The following is a 22,789-nucleotide window of genomic DNA, read 5'->3' on the forward strand; positions in this document are numbered from 1 at the left end:
AAAAGCCACTGTGAAAAAGAGTATGAATGAAAGTAAGAGAGGGACACGCAGAGTGAATACAAGAAGTGCTGTCAAATATGGCTTCGATTGCACAGATGATCAAAGAGAGAAACATAGACAGAAAACTGAGTATCTCCTTTTTTTTTCTGACATTTTGCTGCAGTGTTTTCATCTCATGAGCTGCAGGTAGGTTTGTTCACTCAGGCGATGAAGTTAAGTGGGAACCAAAACCAGTAGGTGTGATGGAAGTTAATGGGGGCTTTGTGGAATTCAGAGAGGAGCGGAGTGGAAGTGAAGTCGATCCAGCGCGGGACGATCTTTCTTTTTCCCATTGGGAAAGTTCTTCAGGGGGCTGCAACTGTGACTAATTGGTGGGTTGCAAGTTGATTAACCCCCCCCCCCCAGTCACACACATTTCAATAGAAATCCTTGGGTTGGCACTTGGAGTTGTCTCCCCTCCAAGATGACCACATACATAAAGCACACACTAAAACAACACTCTGATGCGTATACAAATACACGTGTGGAAGGGTTATGCTTGCAGACGTATGAGTGCAAATGTGTATGAATACCTGTCTCTTTGTGTCGTTATCCCTTTTTGTGTGTGTGTGTGAGTGTGTGTGTGTGTGTGTGTGTGTGTGTGTGAGTCTGCCGCCTGCCAGACAAGTGAGGAATTGGGGGCGTGACCCCGCAATGAAAGATAGAGAAGCGAGGGGATGGTTTTGTATCCATGGCGATAGAGAGAGTCGGAGCAGGAAGCCGACAGGAAGTCAGGGTGTTCCACACGCCATCGGGGGCTCTTCCGTTGTCATGACGCTGTGAACTGTTGTCATGGAAACTCCGCTGATTGAGTCTGAATGCTGATGTAAAACATGTTCACTGGAGAGTTTATCATCCTCCGCCTCAACACAACTTTTTAAGGTTGTTCCTGTAAACCGTCTCTAGATCTACTCAACTCTCTCTGCTCTTTGTTGTCAGGACAGAAAACCCTGAAGTGAAATCATTTCTTTCAGGCTTTAATGAAGCCAGATGTGTTTTCTTTTTTTTTTCCTTCTTTGTGTACTTTTACATCTTCTCCCACAGATTAAAACAGCAGCCTCTGCTCTCCTCATAAACAAGTGATCAACGCTTTCAGATAGCAGAAAATATTACAGAAGTTGCTGTATTAGTTTGCAGCTGTGCTTCACTGAACTGCTACAGGATTACTAATCACATACAGTACACGTGCGCACACACACACACACACACACACACACACACACACACACTGTAGAGTATTTTCTCAATTTGTACCGAGCAGATGGAAATGGTGCATCTCACTGCTCTAACTGTGCAGGCAGATTAGTGACACACACACACACACACACACACACACACTCACACACACTCACACTCAGCTCCCTTGCAGCTGAGGTGGACATGTGCAATCATACATGCTCGGTGGATAAACTAGAAGTTGCTGCTTGCTTGCACAGAACTCACACGACAACCAATGGGGAGTGAGAAATTGGGTTGTAACATTGAATACACTCGCATATAAACACACACATACACAATTGTGTGTCAACTGGCAGTCCCCTGAGTTCATTTGTCACCCCTCATTTGTCAGACACATTGGTCTGTGTATGTCCATGTCCGAATCACTGTGTGTGTGTGTGTGTGTGTGTGTGTGTGTGTTTAAGCATGTCTCTGTGTCGCCGTGCGTCTTTTATTCATAGCTTTTAGATAAGATACGTCCTGCCTGGTTCTTAGCTCGGAGCAAAGATTTGAGGTCAGTCCCCTGCAGGGCCTCTAGCACTCACAGCTGATCAGAAATATCTCAGCTCCAGGGTAAACGGTGGAGGAAACGTGCTCCACCCTGCCCTTAACACCCAGCTTCAAACCAGAGCTCGGGGGGATCCGGGTGTAATTGGGCCGCTCAGAAAAAGGAAGAAACTCGAGGTTTAACAGCAAAATGCACCGAGGGAGAAACAGCATTTGAACCAAATGAAAAGGACAAGAGACAGGAGCTCTCCTGCATCTCTCTTGAACAAGTACAGTGCAAGTATGAACAACTGAAATATCAGCTGACCTTTCAATTATACTCAGTTTCATAGTGATCAAGGTTATGTCATGTCTGACATTACTGAGTGTTCAGTAGGACATTATAGATAATGGTTTTTATCATTGAATCATGCTTTTCCTAGTTATACATGATATAAATGGATTAAAATGACAAATCAAATTAAAGTTAAATTTAGTTTGTTAAATTAGCAGATTTATCGTAATGAAAGTAAATAGTTGCAGCTTTATGCATTTTAAAACTTAGTATAGCTGCATTATTGCCAATGTAGCCTAGAATAGGCAGATGTAGATGTTTTACAGCTGAATAGCTGTAGGCCAGGAACACACTGCTTGTGTTGCGTGTGTGTGGCGGCTGCGTTTCTGAACTGCTGTTTTTTCAACATAGAGTTTTTAGGCTACTTGAATGTTGGATTTCTTTTCATTATAAATGAATGTCTGATTTTTTTTGATAGAAACATACAGCTGCTAAAATGGTTAAAAAATACAATTTCTATTGTTTCATGTCAATGTCATCTTCAGATTCAGCCTAGACATTGATACTATAGTGAGAGTTTTTTCACTGGGAGTCGTACGAGCACCACACCTGAAAAATAGGTGAGACGTCGAATCTGTAGCTCACACGGCCACGGGGCGGTCAGCGCATTCGCTCAAACCCATTAACATGGGCGCCAAAATGAAAACCAAGATGTTCCACAGCCGCCACGCAGCCAGTGTGTTCCTGACCTTAGAAAAGGAAAGTCTCAATCCCAGCTTTCATTTTGTGTTTAAACAAAAGCTTCACCTCCAAACTGTAGTTGAAATGGAGGCGAGGCGACCGTGTTCTTGAACCCTGAGCAGCTCTGCCTGCATCACTCGCTGACTCATGCCGTCAGTGAGGGTGTTACTCATCCAAATTGCTGTTACTAAACACACAGATCTGTCTGAAGTTCAGAGTGTGTTAGGAAACAGTGACTTTATGAGCACTGTGGCTCATTTTATGCATTTGGTGTACTGGAGCGTACTAGGTTTCAATAACACGAAGGTTCAGAAAGTCTGGCTTCGTGCTGTACATGTGGTTGCTAACTGTGGCTGTCCCCAGCTCTGCCTTTGAGTAATGACTGAGTATCAAAACTCTGATCTATTGCCTTGAAACGTATTAAACCTGTTGCTCTTTTGCGACCCGACAGAAACGTAACCATGCGATCACTTCTCAGCTGTTTTTGGTCAAAGCTGAGCAGAGGTTTGAATATCAGAACAGTTCGGTTTTATTAGACTTTAGTGGAGCCAAAGGTCTGCAGAGGAAAATTGTGATACCCCATCTGGCTGCACATAGCGGGGTGATACCTGACACTGTGTGTGTGTGCGCGTTTGTATGTGTGTGTGTATGTGCTCGTGTGTGTTTTTTAACCCCGCCAGCTGTTCAGCTGCATTACCACCTCCAACACAGGGCCCCAGATTCTCACGGTCACCTCCAAACACACACACACACACACACACACACACACACACACACACACACACACACAAAACTTACTCACTTGTCCCCACCAGAACAACTGGAGTGCACGACACTCCACACACTCTATTACACACACACACACACACAACACACACACACACACACACACACACACACACACACACACACAGAGATTCTAGTGATAGGCTTGTCTGATAAGGTTTTATATTGCGGCTTTAATACAGTGGAGTCCCTGTGGAACAATGCTCGGTTTGTTTAGCACTCAGAAACAATATCCTCCATTTAATAAGGAGCCTAATCTCGTTAACTCATAACCTGTGCTGCCGGACTTCACTGTGAGGCTTCGTTCATCCAACCGGACTGAAGAGATGAATCAGAGACGTCGGTCTCAAATGGATCATGACGGATCCCAAGCTGCCTGGGCTCATATGAGCTAATTAATGATTTTAAAGTCGCGTTAGAAAATGTTCACTAACCAGACGACATGTTACGAATCCTCTCTCGCTCTTCTCTGCTCAGACTGTGTGTGTGTCACCATCCTGTTAATGGTTCTTTAAAATATAGCGATAAAACAATGAGACAGGGAATGAGGGAGAAGTCAAGCGTACTGATTTAACCAGCTGACACTCGACGCAGCTGAACGCTATATAAGTTATAGCTTGGCCCCTGGAGGTATGTGCCTGTGTGTGTGTGTGTGTGTGTGTGTGTGTGTGTGTGTGTGTGTGTGTGTGTGTGTGTGTGTGTGTGTGTGTGTGCCTGTGTGTGTGTGTGTGTGCCTGTGTGTGTGTGTGTGTGCCTGTGTGTGTGTGTGTGTGAGAGAGACACTGAGGTCAACAGGTGACACGTTTCCTGTGTTCGTCTGTGATCACTCATGTCAGCTGTTGTCTGAATCCTTTCACTTAGCGAAAGATTTTTACCAGTCATCAGTTGAATTTGTCTGAGTTTTACTGTCTCTGATCACAGAGGGCTCCATAGATGTACTGTGCTGTGCTTGAAGGACAGCATGGAGTTGCTGTGAACACCTTCTATTTCTATACAGTCAAAAGCAGATTTACCATCATGCTTTGCTTTGCTTTTGTAGTAAATGAGAACATTGCGAGTTAATTGAATACATTTTTCTACCATTGGTGCTGGTATGGTTGTGAATTACCTTGTGGCTCAATTACTACTCTTGTTTACTGTGTTATGAACTTTACACTTCCTGCTCCAGTACTGAATGTAAACATGTTGTTTGAAGACAGATGAAGGAATGACAGATGCTCTCATTTTTCTACAGAAAGCAGTTTTGCCTGTGAGTATAAATCCACAAAACCTCAGACGCGCTTTTCCTCGTGTGAGTTGAACACAGAGGAGTTCTGCCCCTGAAGGAACACAGGGCTTCTTTTAATGAAACAGTAACCACATCTACTGTTAAAAATCAGTTTGTGGCGGTGAAAACGCAGCCGTTGAACGATTCCCTGACGTGAGGGATTCTGGCTAAATCAGTCCCAGGAGTCGTGTAATCCAACACGGTGCTATTCATCAGTGTTCAGCTGGGACCGGTTCACTTATCCCAGCACTAATAACACAAAGCCAGCTTCAGTGAATCCTCCCTGCAGCGTCTCCATCCCAAAAAGCCATATAGGGCTGTTGCTGCACGTAGTTTAAAAATCCACCCAAATACTAGCTACTACTGGGCTTGAATTTAATGCAGTTTTAGATACCACTGATCCAGTACAAGCCCAAGGGTTCACGAACTCCAGTCGACCCGCTACTGTAGCCATGTTTCTTTGCCCATACGTCTCCATTTGATGGAATGCAACAAGTCCACGCGCCGTCTCTGGGGGTCGTCGAAAGGCCCTTCTAGGAAACATAAGAAACCAGTAACTGAAGAAGTGCAAGGGCCAAAACACCAAAACGGTAAATTTCAACACTTCATCACAAAATCACTGCCGGACATGATGGATAGATGTAAGTGGATCAGAGGGGACACACTAGCCTGTCTGGAGGGTGAGAAAGGCTGTGATCGTCATGTGAGGATCGAACTCGTCGTTATTTCTTCAATACTGTTCACCTGATTGACATATAGATGATCGGAAAGACAGTATGAAAAGATAGACGATAAAGAATTAGATAGTAGGTAAAACTTCCCAAATACTGCACAATTCTATATGGAACTAGAATCACCGTCTCGTTGTTGTATCCCTCCACCAAACAGCCAAGTTGCAGTAAGTATGGTCACCACCTCTCCTTCCTGAGTTACAGCTTGAGTGTTTTTGCAGAACATTGTGATGTCACAATGAAGTTGATGTTTGACCATATGGATATTAAATGCCATCCCTTGATTTTATCCTTGAAGATATTTGGGTTAAATTGTGTCATAATTAGTGTATGAATTTGTGAGTTATGGCCACAACGTGTTTTGTGAGGTCACAGTGTCCTTGACCTTTGACCTCCAAATTCTAATCAGTTCATCGCTGAGTCTTAGTGAATATTTGTTGTAGATTTGAAAAAATTCCCTCAAGGCGTTACTGTGATATACACGAGAATGTGAAGGACCTACAACCTGACAACATAATGCCTGCGGCTCTGGCTGCTGCCGGCGCGGAGGCATAAAAGAGGAAAAAACATGACTTGAAGCAAACTCATTACCAGCTCAAAAAGATCAACGTTAAGTGTTTTTTCCATTGTGCCTTTTCAATTTGTGCCTCACAAAACCTGTGTGGAAATACGAGACATTCAAAAAACCTTCGAAATTTAGTGTATCAATAAAAACAAAATGGCACAAACAGCCATGTTAACAGACAAACAGGCAAATAAATCATGACATAGAAATTGCAGGAAAATAGTGACCGACAAATTCTTTCTTTCGCTGCACGAATGTGTGCGTCTTTTTAACATTAAAAGCACAAAAATGGCCTTAAAAACCAAGACAAAAGTAGGGAGTTAATCACCCCAAAAACCATCTTTCTTAAAGAGACAGTGTCACTCTATCCACAGACCTAGACAACTTACATTACAGTTAGAGCCACTGAAGAGACAAAGAATAGTGGGAGACGATCTGAAACATGAACCAAGCTTAAATCTCACATTCCTGTAACATTTCCCACATGGTTTTAGTTTTACTTTTGATTGGCGTTCTTTTAATTAAATTGTCTCACTGTGTCCTTGTGTGATGGTCTAATGGCACTAGAGCATCCGAACAATGTGCACAATTCTTAATATTGGCATAATAGTAGTGGATGGAAACACACATTTACTTTTGCAGATTTTCTGAAAATTAATTTTTTGGGTACTTTTCTTTTCATATTCTAAATATCCCAGAAAATCTCACCTGTGTTTGCATGATGTCAGTCAAGGACTTAAATTACCTACTACATGATTTAAGTAGCATACTCAGCTCAGCTCAGATGTCCCTTTTATTGGGAAATGCCTCAAATAGTGAAAGGTCCTTTGCCATGATAGGGATTTTAAAATCCAGCTGACTGACAAGTGAGAAGTAATGGTCTTTATTCTGGTCAACATGTTTATGAGTAGTGCTCTTGCAGTAAATTATGCTCAGTGACACTTCAGTATGAGAGTATCAGGTGTCTGGCTGACACACATCCTCATTTGGCATTTCATTTCGCCTCATTATTCTGTCTCACTCTGACAGACGCGGACTCATCCTCCCTCTTGCTAAAACACGGGGGCATAGTTCAAATAGGGCTGAAGCATAATTTTGTTCCAGATTCATAACTGTAAGCCAGACTTTTACTGTCACATTGTGTGAATGTATGAATGTGTGAGGGTGAAGCAGAGCATTGTTGGAAAACTGCGAGTCTGTTAACCTTTCCTATATGAATAAAGCACCATCCGTAGAAAATGTCTTGTTGCTGCAGCAGTCACCTAAACCTTTAATGTCAGGGCTCTGAATCCCCCTGGGAAATCCGATAAAGCAGATCGAGTGCAGATGGGTGGAATAATACAGTGATTCAGCTGCAAGCTTCATGCGTGGCCAACCTGCAGCGATGAAGTCCCATCACTATCCGCTGTGCTCTTAAAGCCGAGCACCAGTGTCTCTCTGCTCCTGGCCCGTGCAGTACCGCCTCATCGCCTCACTCCTCTCCTATGACTGACAACCACTCTGAGTGTCTCTTGAGCTCTTACTACAAGCACACCACTGCTTTAGAGTCCATTAAAAGCATTTTGTCTTTTTTTTATCTTGAATGGTTTTAAAATGGAAATTAATCTTAGTTTCTGCAGATTCCACTGATTGTAAAATTATGGCACAATAACCTTTCCCCTTGAAATAAACATAGAAAGATATCTGGTGAGAAAGATGTTAATATTTATGTGACTGAAAGAAATCATTCAGGCTTCTGTTATAAAATCAAAGACTTACTGTAAGTACTAATGATATATGTATAATAATGTATAGGAATCGGGTGCATTTGAGTGCGTTTAGTGCGAGTATTTTCTGGGACATTGTTAAGGAGAGGGAGATGCAGCTGCATTCAAATCTGGTTCATGGTCAGTGAATTAACCCACTCTGGCAGCTGTGCATTGATTCATCTGAAATGAAGTCTCTGTTACGTACTTGCATAGTTGTTACATAGTTCATTTTGGATCTTTGTGATCCTTAACTCATGAACTGTTTACCAGTCTTATAAGAAAGTAAAAGTCATTGATTAAGGTTTTGTTTATCATGGTTTTCCCACAAAATAAGTGAAAAAAGAAGGGTCTGAAGCTCATCTATTCTTACTTCCTCAATGACAAGTTCTGTATCAGGCCTTGTGCCCCGCCCACCACCTGCTTGCTCCGGGTGGACAGGTGAAAGAGCAGAGAGTATCAGACTCAGATGAGGAGTCTGTTGAGACCAGAACCAGAGACTAGCAGACGGATCAGAACGGTTTGCGTAGTTAGCATCTTTTATTTGTTTATGTTGTTTGTTAGCAGTGGCTGACACAGTGTTAGTGGTCGTGCTAATGCTAACTTTATGTCGCTATACTGACAAGGTTTCAGGTTTATTTAGCCCCGCCCCTCGTCCCAGACATCCCAGGTTATGCAGACAGTTTGAACACTGCAGGTTGGAGCAACAAAAACATTTCTCTCCAACAGTAATCTGTAAAGAGCTGCTCAGACACAGCGGTCGGCTGAGAGGTGTCATCCATCACTGTAAAAGAATTGACTTGGCCACATTGCTCCTGTGCAGCTTCACTGAGGTGTCTAAAAGAAACTTTTAATTGATAGTCCCGTCAGGATACATCAGCTGATCGACCTGACTCAAAGACAACAGGTGTCAGTCGGTTCACCTGGTTTTACTTTAGTAAATGTGGCCAGATGCAGTTTGAGGAAAGATATTGTGAAGAGCAGGAGAATGTTATGCAACACAGACATGGACAAAATCAGCCAGATGGGATGTATAGCTGCCATCCTAAAGAACATACAGTAGATTGATCATGTCGTCCAAAATTTCAATTCAATATTTCAGACGAACTTTTAATGCATTTCCACTACCTCATCGTTCATTTCCCATGCATAAAAGTAAATTAAAAACCATTTCAATTGTACAACTTCTCTTCCCTATGCCAAAAAATATAAAATTAGATTGATTTCCTTTTCAAATGGAAACTCTGTTCTCTAATAAGATCTCAAAAATTACAGTGTGTGTGTGGGTCTGTGTGTGTTGTACTGAGTTGCCAGGGGCAAGTTAGATTAAAATCCCTCATAGTGTGATGTTAATGAAGCCATTATTGATGCTACAGCCCCACAGTCAACTCCATTTTTCGCCCTTTCCCCTGCTTTCATTCATTTCTCTTTCTCTTTCTCTTTCTCTCTCTCTTTGTGCCGACATGAATGTGATCATCAGATACACAGAACTCACAGAGAGCAGTCTGAATGATGCTGGACTCTCACAGTACAGACTGGTACACATCTTTCAAGTTTCTTTACATGATCTGCTTTTGTGACACAGACATTTAGGTCCATCTATCTTCACAATATAATATATTGGTCTTGTACTGTGTAGCACTGATCATGTTTACTAAACTTAAATGCACACTCTATAACTTCTGCCACTAGGAGTCTCTCAATCAAAACAAAAAGAAAAGATGCCGTTTGGTGATGTTGTGAAGCAGCATGGGATCATGGGAGTTGTTGTCTTCACCATCATTGCCATCTCAGTTTGGATTCCTTCAGTGTCGTTCAGGAGGTTTTTACCTGGAGCTGAATTATCCACAGAGGTCTCCTCCTCTCCTGAACAAACAGACCAGGGGATTAAAACCAGTAGAAACTCTGAATAAAGCAGTTTCACATTTAAAGTCAGTGATTCACTGACGCAGTTCAGTGGACACAGGACGTCTTGGAGGAGCTGGGAGCTGAGCTGTCTAACATTTACTTGGCTTTTTTCTCTGATAACTTAAAGGGATAGTTCAGGGTTTTTTGGGGTTTTTTTTACGTGGTGTTGTGTGAGTTGGTCAAATGTAGGTGGTACAGTAGTTTATGATGAGCACAGTCACAGTTAGGAAAGCTGACCGGGGCACCGGCAGAGTGGCAGAATGCACCTGCAGAGTGCACTGTATTACTCCGCAGCCGCAGATCAACTGAGTGAATCAGAAAGCGGCGTAATACAGTGCACTCCGTAGGTGCACTGTATTACGCAATTTTATTACAGAATTCGGTAGTGCCAAAGAAAAGTGCTGTTTTCACAGAAAGATAACCCGCTGAAAGTATTCTACATGAAGTTAAACTGATATTTGATTGTTTCTTTGGACGTCTAAAACATGCTTTTTCTAATGGCCTCGTGCACAGCAAAACATTGCTCTGCTGCTCTGCCGGTGCACCCGGTCAGCTTTCCTAACTGGGACCGTGCACAACATAATCTACTGTAGGTAATGTACCAACTACATATGACTACCTCACACAACCCCACGTCAAAAACCCCCAACTATCCCCTTAAGATCCAGACGTCCGATGACTAAAATCCTTCCTCTGGTTAAAATACAGAGTTAAAAAAGACCAAATTGTAAAATATTTATCTTAAAAATGTGGCTTAAAACTGGATAAAAAGGAAAAACATGACACTGACGCATACACATAGGGGTTATGACGTCACTGACAGGCAACCAAATGAAACGTACCGTTACCATGATTAAAATCACAGATCTCCACAGGTTTGGAAACATTGGGGATAATGTAAGTACACAACTCAACAACATTTATAACATAGGTCTCATCATCTTTAGACATTTTAATGTGGTAAAGTTACATATTTTAACTTTAGAATATAATTTCCCACAGGAATTCATCCATCACATACACATTCCCATTCATTAGCTATTTCTAAAATGCATTTCTCTATGCTTTTTTCTCAACTTATTCCCAGGACTCAAGAATGAACTTTCAAAGGTGAAGAAGCATCATGAAAAATGCTGTGATTACATGTCATTAAATTTTTTTTAATGCCTAATAACTGAGTTACTTCTCAGACTCTTAAAGACCCATAAATACCCTGTTCTTAGCTCCGCATCCAACTAGTCAGCAGAGAGCTCCATGCAACCTCCAAAAGCAGAAAAAAAGGAGAATATTTTTTACTTTTAGCATCAGTCTCTCATGGGAAAATGGGAAAGAGGCAAAAGTAAGTGAAACAAGTCTTGAAGCACAACATTAAAATCCCCCTGTGGCTGCATCTGTATCAAGGTTTGTTGAATATTCATTGATGTGGAAGATTTTACAGATGACACAGGAGGCTTTTTTGTTTTCAGAGTGGATGCGCTTCATGTTACAGTTTGATAAGAACTGTATGAACAAGTGCAAGTTCTCGCATATGTGCAGTAATTTACCCAGTGTTTTATCCTGCTGCTCTGCACGGTAAACAATAGGATTATGCTGAGTTCATCTGTGCCACATGGACAGACTTGTGGATGTGATGATAGTTGTCCATGTCCTAAATCTGACTCAACACAGGGCTTTCATCTTGTTGGAGGACAGGTTTGTGATTAACTGTGTTTGTAAGCAGCAACAAAAAAGAGAAGGATTGGTTTATTCCCTTTACTTTCTGTTTATTTGTGTTGTTTAATGCTAATTCCCCTTTATTTCTATTATAATCTGTATTAGCATGTGACCAATGCTCCCCCCTCCTCACTATATAGGGGTAGTGCAGCAGTTGTCTAAGTGCCTGCTAGTTTTAACTCCACGTAAAAAACAAGATATGCCATCTGTCTATGTTTTAAGTGCTTTACGGTATCACTGTAAATACATATGCGTACATTAGACTGCAAAAACTCAAAATTAAAATGCTGAGGATGAACTGTGTCACTCTTCTAACACAATTAAAACTTTTAAAACATGAAGCATGTTTTCAGTTTGTGTCATTATAATGAGAATGAAATCTTGGCAGGGTTATTGTGTTAATATTGGGATAGTTGGATAAATGACGTTCTCATCAGGGCGTTATACTTGATAATGTTGCTGCCATTAGCTACAAATCAGATACAAATTAAAGGTCCTTTACACTTTTCCCTTGTTTTGTTTGAAGTGTTGATCCTTAAGAAGATATATTTGTGGTTTTAAGAATCAGAAACGTCAAAAACCATCTCAATGTAGTTTTACATCTCCTCTCTCAGGCTTCTCTCTGGAGCTCTAGTAACAACAGGCCAATCAGAAGAGAGGAGGCTCTGAGCCTCTCTTCTGATTGGCTGACTGTTTTTGGTGTGGTCGAATAAAAATTTAGCAGATTTCAGGTAAACACTCAGAGAAACAAAATCCTGCAAGGGTGGATGGTGGGTCCAGGTGGGCGGGGCTTGAGGCATGGCTGGGAGTGGTGACTGTTTTGTTGTGACATCACAAAGTTCCAGAAGTCCTGTCAGCTGGTTTTAAGGCTCAGGTTCTGAATACAGGCTGTGTGCATTTCTCTGTGGACTGAGACTTTGATACTTTCACAGTATTAATATAGAACCAAGGCCTGCTTTATAATCAAACAACACATGGACATCTACCTTTATACTATATGAGACCTTTAAAGGATTAAAAATACTGGTTAGCACAGTGTTCATGCCAGCTATGGAAAAAAGCACCATCTGTGAGGTCTTTTTATAAAGATACAGTGAATTCTTTGTAATCACATTTTTGACCATTACACACAGCACTGACTCACTCCAGTTAAGGTTAGCAGGAAGAGAAAGAGTGGGAGAGAGAGAGAAAGTGAGAACAGAGAGAGAGAGAGACTGACTTTAGTAGAGGAAGAGAGAGCTATGCTTATGTGTGTTTGTGTGTTTATTCAGTGTCATATGTCAAGGAGTAAGAGTGGAGAGCTAGAGAGGGACACAAAGCTGTTAGTGAACAGATAGATTTAGATTCAGTTAGATGATTATCTCTCTCTCTCTCTCTCTCTCTCTCTCTCTCTCTCTAACACACAAACACATACACACACACTGATTCCTTCACCTGTGACTTCATACATCAGTGTATCCTCTACTGTCCCTGAGTGAAAATTACTACCATGAAATAGATAGTGTGTGCTTGTGTGTGTGTGTGTGTGTTTGAAAATAATGATAGTGGTTAATGGTGATGTAGTGCCCCTTGCACCCTGTAAAGTGGTGAACTGTGTGGTGATAACAAATGATGTTGGTACCGTGTGTGCATGCAGTGTGTGTGTGATCCAGGTATTACTCATGTTGTGGGGGCCTACTTCTGTTTACACACTCACATCATGGGGCCTTGTCTTCCTTATGGGGACAAAAAACCGGCCTCATAATGGAAATCATTAAATTCTAAGGTGATGACATGTTTTGAGGTTAAGGTCAGGTTTAATTGATACTAGAGCTAAAGCATAATTACTATACTTGTGACGCTTGGCTGCTTTGTGGGAACCAAAATATGTTTAAATGGCTGTTTGAGGGTTGAGATTTGGTTTCAGGGTTAGAGGGTTGGGGTTAGGCCTTCAGTTATGATGGTTAAGGTTAGAGTAAGGGGCCAGGGAATGGGTGTTTGTCTGTCAGAGAGGCCAGAGGTTAGTGTTGCATTTCTGCTACAACTCAGAAACTTGTATGTGTTGCTAAGAAATGATTTCACTCTCACCTTTTGAAAAAATATATTAAAAAAAAAAAAATCCACTTCATGTACAGTGGAGCTGAAAAAAGTTGTGAAAGAAAGAAACACTAGAACACAGAACACTATGTTAGTCGCCATCTTTGGTATATATATGGCATTTGTAAAATATGCAAATGTCCCTAATGCAGGACTGATAAAGAACTTATCTTATGTAGCTTTTGTTACGTAGGCTGAAGATTGGTTGTTATACATATATATATATATATATATATACATATATACGTATATATATATGTATATATATATATATATATATATATATGTATATATGTATATATATATATATATATATATGTATATATATATATATATATATATGTATATATATACATATATATATATACGTATATATATATATATATACAACAGTGACATCATATATGACAGTGTTAGCACGTTTGGCTCCTTTCAGTCAGAGAAGAGAAGTCGGTCTCTCTCCTAACAGGCTGAACAGTTATGAAATGTATCCCATGACAGAAAAGCTTGCCACTTATCATATGTCAGTGCCACACAGCAGCTGCTCTGGTCATGGTTTCACCTGTCAGTCTGTGAGTTGTTGAAAATGCAAAATGACACTAAGAAATCTCTGTCTCTCTCTCCTGTAGTTGTGGCAGCGGAGCCGCTGCTCCGAGGCCTGAAGAAACTCCCCGAAGACATCGACTGGTCGTACTCAGGTCTGTAAGAGCCACTCGTTATGGTTTTGATTTCTTGTCCTTGTAATTGTGAAAGACGTTCAAGTGTCATGTGATGTAAGCTCTTTGCCACACCAGATTACACAGATTTACAGTGTTTTCAGTGGAGGTGTTATTGTGACAGGAGGTGGAAATTTTTGGGAGTGCCCAACAGAGAAAAAGGCAGCAACAGGCCTTTGTAGTGAGTGAAAGATTAAACCCAGAATAAAAGAAATCAGTCAGTAGAAAACTAAAACTACTAAAATTGCAAAATCATATCATTGCTGGTGTGACTGGTAGTATCTTATCTTTGTCATCTGCTACAGTCACATAGTACATCATACAGGTATTTAGCTGAGACTTTAAATAAAGATGCACAAAGCCTCTGTGACATCACCCACAGGTTTCTAAAGAGCAGTTTTGAAGCTCAGAGCGAGCTGCTCCGCCGTTGCCATCTTGCCAACTTGCCAGTGCCTGACTCTGCCCCTAACTCCTGGTTAATCTAAAAATGGGCAAAGAGGAGGGGCGTGTGGAACTAAGACTTGGGTGAATGCCGGTTTGTGGCAGACATACTCACACTCACCCACCTGTCACTCAAATTGGCCATGCCCTCAGTTATTCAGAATGTTAAGCCTGAATAAAATTGAAATAGTTGGGTTATATAAAAATTGACTCCCCTAACAGTTGTCATGAAGGAGGAAATTAGCTGTAGAGACCAAAACTGTTTTTGTACCAGGCTGTAAACATGTTTGTTTCTGCTGTAAAGTTGGACATTTTAACATGGGAGTCTATGGGGATTGACTCACTTTATAATAATAAAGAAGCAATATAACATAGGTAGAATAAAATAACACTGCTGTACACTGCAAACAGAACTGTTTCTCTGGGTCCTTCAATAACTCAAATTTGATTTAACCATCAATCAGTGACGGGAAGCTTAAGTTGGAAAGTCTGTGTCGTTCTGCTTACCTTTCAAAGCCACACAGACACTTCCTGAGGCAGACAATACAGGAGACAGCTACATCAGACTGTTAAATATCAGTCTGAATATCACATGAGCCGAAGGATTTATCCATTAACATCTCCTGTGGGAGAGCCTTGATCTGCCTCAGACCATATGGTTAGGCGACATCAGCTAACTCAGCACTGAGCCCCTGCTGCGCTAAGCTGTGGTCCCACAGAAACAAAGACAGTAATGGTCCCAGAGGGAGACATTAGCTCCTTACTGATCAGGGGGGAATCAGGACAAGCGATCAAGCTCAACAGGTCGCCAGTGAGCTAAACACAGAGCTGCTAAACCTGTTAACCTGCACCCAAATGGATAGCTGGTGATAACTGACACGTGTCATTTGAGTCGCATAATATGATGCAATACAAAGTATAAAATACAACTTCCTTTAGAATGACTGTGAAGCAGAACAGCAGCTTATTGGCTGCGAGGCTGTTGATAATGGTTTGTTCACTTTTAGCTGCAGCTGATGCATTAAACCTGTAGTGAATAAAAACAGATTGATAAAGGTCTCAGTTATAGAGACCCAGTAATTATAGTAACTTTAGGACACTGTACATTTTTATTAATCATGTACATCATTACAGTAATAGCCACAACATGTTAAATGCTTAAACATCAACTACATAAAAACAAGCTCACTGCAGTCTATACCAGATCTTTCGACAGCAGCCATCTGACCACAGAGCTGCTCAAAGTGCAAGATGGTGGTCAACCAAACTTTCTACCATATCAGAGATTCATCAGTTTTCCAACAGTCAGATCTTTAATCATTCGGGCAATTAGCTCAGACGGTTACTGAAATCGCGCCCCCCCCTCACCCCCTCACCCCCTCACCCTAAACTGACCGTCAAATGACAGCCGATCTGGTGGAGATTCAGCAGGATTCTATAATTAGTTGGGGGTGAGAGAATGGTGCTTAATCTGTATGTGTGTCGGCTCCCATAACATGACTGCTAGTGAGATTTTGAGCAGGCAGTTGGTAACACTGTTCTCCCGTACACTACATCCAGCTCTCAGGAGCCGCGCCTTTGCAAAGACGCACAGCCAATGTCACTCCGTCACTCAAAAACCGAACAGGAGCCAAAATGCAAAAAAGGAAATGATGCGTGAGACGTGATAAACACTATGTATTTATTTTCTTTCATTTACCTGAAAGATTCTTTTTTTGTTCATCATTCCTTCACCCATATTTCTAAAAATCCCCACAAAACCATGCCTGAACAATTAATTTTAATTAGTTTTTAAGTAATTATTTGGGCATTTGTAAGCCTTTATTTGATAGCACAGTGTAGAGTGACAGGAAACTGAGACCAGGGGAATGACATGCAGCAAAGAGCCCGGACAGTTGGGAGTTGTTGAAATATTATTGAAATCGCAATACAGCAAATGCAACGTCCAAATCGAAGGGGTGCAGTTTTTTTGATAAAGGTAATATGTGTCACAGCAGACGATAAATGAAGCGTCGTGGTGCTACAGGCCTGCAAATGATTTTCTCCAGATGTAAAGGATCATGCTCGTCCGTTCCAGCTGAAACTGTGACTCATATCACAATCGCAATATCTCCTAAAATAATCTATATATGATTTATTCGCTTATCATTGAGCCCAACTGAAGGAACCTTCTGCTGGACTGACACAGACACGTGACTTCAGCTCTTGTCAAACTTTCTTCAGGGACGTCTGCTCAATGTGCTTTGGAAGAGCAGATTTATTATTCTTCATTTATTATTCATTCATCAGTCATTATATAGTCCTTACATTCTTGTACTTACATTGAGTAAGTATGAAATAAGCTCACTGTATTAAAATCAATTAAAATGAAACATGTAACCCCAAACAGAATCGAGTTAGTGCAACAACTGTGATTACATGAACTTAATCGCTTTTCATGGGTCTGAACATCCATTTAAATAAAGTATTTGCACACAGCGTTGAATGTGAGAATGCAATGACTTGAGCCACACACACACACACACACACACACACACACACACACACACACAAAGTGCAGCCGTGAGATTTAGTTTATCTGACTTATTCCCGCTCACATTTGACAAAGCAGCATGAATATCAATAGATTCACACGTATTACCATCCTGCAGATTGTTTTCTTCCCCTCTGTCAAATCTTACAATCAAGTCTGAGGCCTGTACACACACACACACACACACACACACACACACTCAAAGTGTAATAGATTTTCTTGTGTGATACACAGGAATGGTCATGAATGATGAAAAGCCTGTGGAGATCCATCGTTGTCTTCCATTTGTAATATTAGTTTTTCTTTCTTTCTTTTCTTTCTTTCTTTCTTATTAAATTCTGTGCTTCTCATTTTTCACTCTGTTGGGTTTCTTAGTTCATCATCACAACTGAAGGCAACTCAGTGGCAGTTCATTTGGATTCACTGTAACTTTAGCCATTCTGCGGTGTGTGTGTATGTGTGTGTGTGTACATAGTCTTGTTTTTCCTGACCAGGTCTGTTTCTTGCCTTGCGCTGTGCACTGAGCCGTGAGTAAAAAGCATTAACATTTGAAAGAAACGCACTTCATTGTGAGGCTGTGCGCACAGCTTTTTAGTTAGGTCAGAAGTAGGGGGGGGACAAAAGGAAAATAAAGGCAAATAAAAGAAAGAGGGGGGCAGGAGAGTGAGAGGGTGACTGACGAAGGGAAGGAGAGCTGAATAAAAAGAAGAGCTGTGCTGAAAGGACAAGAGGGGCAGAGGAGGAAAGTTTAAAATCAGGTTACATCAAAATTGCAATCCACTTCTTCAAGTAGCTTACATTACACATCTGTGCCTGCTTGGTTTATTTTTAACAACAGGTTTAAACTTTTAGGTAACTAAAACATAATTACTTATATCAGTTTGTTATATGTTAAAATTAGTGGCAGGGCACAGTGACAGTAAACTCATGAAATATAAATTGTGTAGAGCTAATGAACGGAATCAGAGGAATACAAAGTGATCACAGAGGTATAATATTGATTAGTTACGTTCATGCTCATAGTTTCTTTGAGCCCGTTGTTTATTTCCAGAACAGTTCATGATCTAATGTGTTAAACCGAGAGGACTGGCAGTTTGGGTGATTGTGAAACTGTTGAGGATGAGACCCGTGTGGCATATGCGCCTGCAGGCGGCCCGCCAGTCTGTGAAGTTATAATCTGTGGGATTTCGGTCCTGGTTGCTTTTGGCAACACTTGTGATGACTGCGGAAATTGCAAGTGCAGTTTGATACCACATGTCCCAGAATTCTGGGGGGGTATAAAACACTTGTTGAGCAGCTTCTTTATCAGAAGTGCAACAGAAAAAAGCAATCAGTGAGTCTGTTACAGTGCAGCCAAACAAACACACGTTGATGTAATAATTTTCTCAGTAATTTGAACCATGAACTGGTTTCATGCTGCAGATGTTTTTTGTTTTTTTTTTGTAGTTGGAGGCATGCAGCCTTTCTGCCTGCAGCTCACTGTGGCTGCCGACCTCCTCTTATTACTCACTACATAGTTATTATATATATATATATAATGTGGTAAAATGATCAGGTCTTGTTTTGAAGACACATTTTAGATTGACGATTGCTGTCAGCACTGATCTCTGTGACGAATGCAGCTTATTTTCTGTGGCTGCTTCACAATAAACCACCTCATATTCTGTCTGTCAAATGGTTTTAATGTAAACTAGCAGCAGCAGCAGGAATGTTTGGTTTGCATTAGCAGTAACTTAATCCAGCTCTGATACAGTGTCAGGAGAGAGAGTTGTAACGGTGAGGCTGAAATAAAATTACACACTAACATCCCTTGTGTGTGAAGGCAATTTGAACCCCAGGCAGGAATGACCACTAACAATAGAAACTAGTACATACAGAGAAAATTATGAATGTAAACATGTTGAATGATGTAATACATACATAGTAAAGCTTTGATTTCATGAAAACCTTAAAGATTATCTCTGTAAAAAAAATGATTTAAGATGTTCAATTGGAATTTGCTGCATTTGAAATCATATCAGTCAGGTTCATGAGTGTTGTGACTATTTTCTGAGTGATCCAATAAAAATATATCAGATTTCAGCACTCAAAACTGGGCGGGGCTTGGGGCATGACTGAGGGCTTTGTTGTGACATCACAATGTCACAGAAGTCCTGATGGCTGGTTTTAAGGCTCAGTTTCTGAATACAGGCTGTGTGCATTTCTCTGTGGACTGAGCGCTTTGATACTTTCACAGTATTAATATAGAACCTAGACCTGCTTTATAATCAAACAAGACATGGACATCTACCTTTATACTATATGAGACCCTTTCAATTTGATCACTTATGCTTATGGCAGCTTGCTTTCTTTATTTTGGGCTTAAACTCAGTCGAAATTTAAATCTTGGTAGCTTTAAAATGTGTTCAGAAGTATTAACAATAAACCTGCAGGTACACTCTGTATATGTGTGTTTGTGCATGAAAGATTCCCCTTTCTCCTCCATTCCTCTCTGCTTTGTCTCTAGGGGGGGTCCCTGGGATCCTTCTGCCTGGAAGACACCCCCTAGGGCCCCATCTGTTATGTGTGTGTATGGGTGTGTGCGTGTGTATGTGTGTGCATGTTGGTGTGTAATTGTGTGCTCTGATAACCCAGAGTTTCCTTTTCAAGCCAAATGCAATGAGACTCAAAACACTTCTCAAAGGATAATATTCAAATTACACAGACTCACAAACACTACTGAGATCCTTTACCATCACTACTACTTATAATTAACATCCATCAAAATAATTTAGGGGTTTCTTTCTCTTATTTTGAGTGGTATTAGAGCGCCATTATAAACCATTTACCTCGGAACAACTTCAATATGAAGCAGCAGAACAGTCGAGATTACAGATTGAATACCACCTAGAATTAAATGCAGAGGGAGCAAATTTATTCATGCCCTCCACTGCAACAGTAATATCTGTTTTAAGAGCAAGACATAAGAAAAGAATATAATTTTATCAAAATGTTGGATTCATTACTGATTAAGTTGAGTATGTTTTGTTCACCCTCTTTTTTTCTGTACCTCTGTATCTGTGTCTCTCCCTCTCCTCTCTGTGTCTGTCTCTCTGTCTCTTCTCTCTTCTTGATCCAACTAAGTCATAGCCGGAGGGCATGCAGGCTTCAGTACTCCCCTAGTGCTTTGTCTGGAGAACACACACACACACACACACACACACAGACACACAGACTGATTTTGAAAATGAATACATCTTCCTGTCCGCATGAATTCATAAGACTCTGTCGTTAAACCATTCCTTTATGTTGTCTGTATGTTGTGAGTCCGATCACACCCTGGATGAAATGGTGCAGTAGTCTCCTTGAAACATGCGTGTCTCTCCTCAGCGTTCGTACGGGCAGCTTGTCCTCATGCACCACCATCATTAGGATTAGGCTGATATGGATAACATGAGAGGCTGCGTGATGGCTCCGTCTAATACCCCAGAAGAAATCTTTATGTAAAATTCACACTCATCATGGTAATACAAATTTGGGTCAGTGTGCGAGTGCGAACAGTTCACACACTCATTTCTATGTATAAGTGTACCTGTCATTTTTGAAATTAAAGGGGAGATAACATCAACAAAAGAGTCATTTTCAAGACGCAAAAGGCTCCAGCAGGGTGATCAGCAAAGAGGGCAAAACACAATATCACGCATCATGGCAACAGAACTGTATTTGTCATATACATGAGTAGATGACTTTGTAACATGGAAAAACATAAATCTCCTGTTTATTCACAATCACTGATACAGACAATAAAATGATTGTTGCTATGACAACTTCAAAGAGCTGTCGAATCCAGTCTCATAGTTCTGTGCAACACCATGCAGTGTTTCGGTGTCTGAGAAGCCTTCACGCTCGTGGACTGATCACTCGAACGGTCATGTGTCGACCATATTTTATCTCGTCAGTGGAGCCTGAAGCAACGTGCTCCCACCAACATGAGCCCCTTGATTTCTTTTTTTTTTTTAGATGCAGTTCTGTTTTCAGTATGAAGGCCTGCTAAAATGTTTCACACAGACTGACACCTTATCTGTGGTAACTAGGTTAAAAAAATATGCTAACACTTAAACATGGTATGAAAAGTAGGTTTGGGCGATATCCAAAATTTGAAGGTCCCATATTTTACACGTCTCCGGTGTTTATTGGAAGTGTTGATCCATAAGAAGATATATTTGTGGTTTTAAGAACCAAAAACCATCTCAACGTAGTTCTACATCTCCTTCTCAGGCTTTTCTCTGGAGCTCTAGTAACAACAGGTCGGTGAGCCGCTCTGGGTTTCTCTTCTGAGGCAGACTGCAAAAACAAAAAGTCGCTCATGGAGGGAAATACTGTGATGTATCAATCTTATCAAATATGTGCCGAAAGCTGATGAGAAGTAATTACAGGTGATTAGCATAATCCTGGCAGTGAGACAATGAATTATATTTTATTTGAGATTTTACTAAACCCGCTTGGCTTGGCAAATTGAGACAAAAAGAGCACAACTTAAAGCTGCACTAAGCAATATTTTATGATAACAATGGATCAAATTTGTGTAATGAGAAAGGAGTTGCTTTTAGTGATGAACCCAAAGAGAATTATCACCCGACACCACAGTTCCCCTTAACTCTGCAAAGCATTTTAGGCTACGTCCACTACTAGGAACAAGGAACAGCAAAGACAGGTGTAATGTCAAAATGCAGAATTTAACTGAACAACAGCTGCTAGCAAAGACTACAACGTCAGTAACACTTGTATTCACCACTGGTAGTGGAAACTGATAAGACCCCGTGAGGGAGCAACCGCGGGTGTCTACATCATCGTTTCCAAAGGTCTCAGTTTTCGCCCGTGCAGACTACAACAGTTTTCAAACTAAAATGGGGCCAGTATCATTTCTTTCCAAAAGTCTACGTTTTCGGTGCTCGGTAACTCCGGAGTAGTGTGGACGGCACATCAACGTAGCAAAAGAGATCTGTGATTTTCAGCTAATTGTTTTGGTTCTACTGGCTGTAACTTTACTGTAGTGGTTCAGTCCCACCCCTCTCATCATCAGCTCTGGTTGAAAGCTCTGATGAATCAACTGGACAGACGGACTTAGTGACTAGCTGGTGAATATTGTAGCTTTAGCAGCTGAAGACCAAGATATTTTCCTCAAAAGTAGGTAAAGTGAAGCCAAAAGAAGAGAGAATGTTGCAGTCATCAGGAGGCCAGAAACGTGACTCCACATGAACCATAATGTTGCTCTGTCCCTGCAGGATGTAAGAATAGGCTACTCTTTGCAGACACGTTCCTTATAACAAAGTGACAATATGTCAGTGTTGTGTTCTCAGCTTTTGCCCAGGTCCCAAGTGGCCAAAGAAAGACCTCAAAACAAATCAGTGAATACTGCTTTACTGTCAGATCCTATGTGCGATAGCCAGATAACTACAACCGTTGGCACTGCTGACTCCTAATGGACTTCACAAATCATGAGGACAGATTTTGTTTTCAAGTGTTATCAATCTGCCGGCCAGAAAATGA

At 41.1% G+C, this 22,789-nt stretch overlaps 1 protein-coding gene across 2 annotated transcripts in view; it reads left to right on the forward strand.

Annotated features, from left to right (window-relative positions):
* Window positions 1-22,789, forward strand: part of ptprz1b (protein tyrosine phosphatase receptor type Z1b) — a 71,595-nt gene that overhangs the window by 11,058 nt on the left and 37,748 nt on the right. For both annotated transcript variants that reach the window (XM_056368072.1, XM_056368073.1), the window contains exon 2: window positions 14,200-14,268. In XM_056368072.1, the coding sequence (XP_056224047.1) occupies window positions 14,200-14,268 (69 nt within the window). The remainder of the gene's footprint in view (window positions 1-14,199; window positions 14,269-22,789) is intronic.

This window comes from Seriola aureovittata, chromosome 22 (assembly GCF_021018895.1).
Source record: "Seriola aureovittata isolate HTS-2021-v1 ecotype China chromosome 22, ASM2101889v1, whole genome shotgun sequence".
In the NCBI taxonomy this organism is placed as follows: domain Eukaryota; kingdom Metazoa; phylum Chordata; class Actinopteri; order Carangiformes; family Carangidae; genus Seriola; species Seriola aureovittata.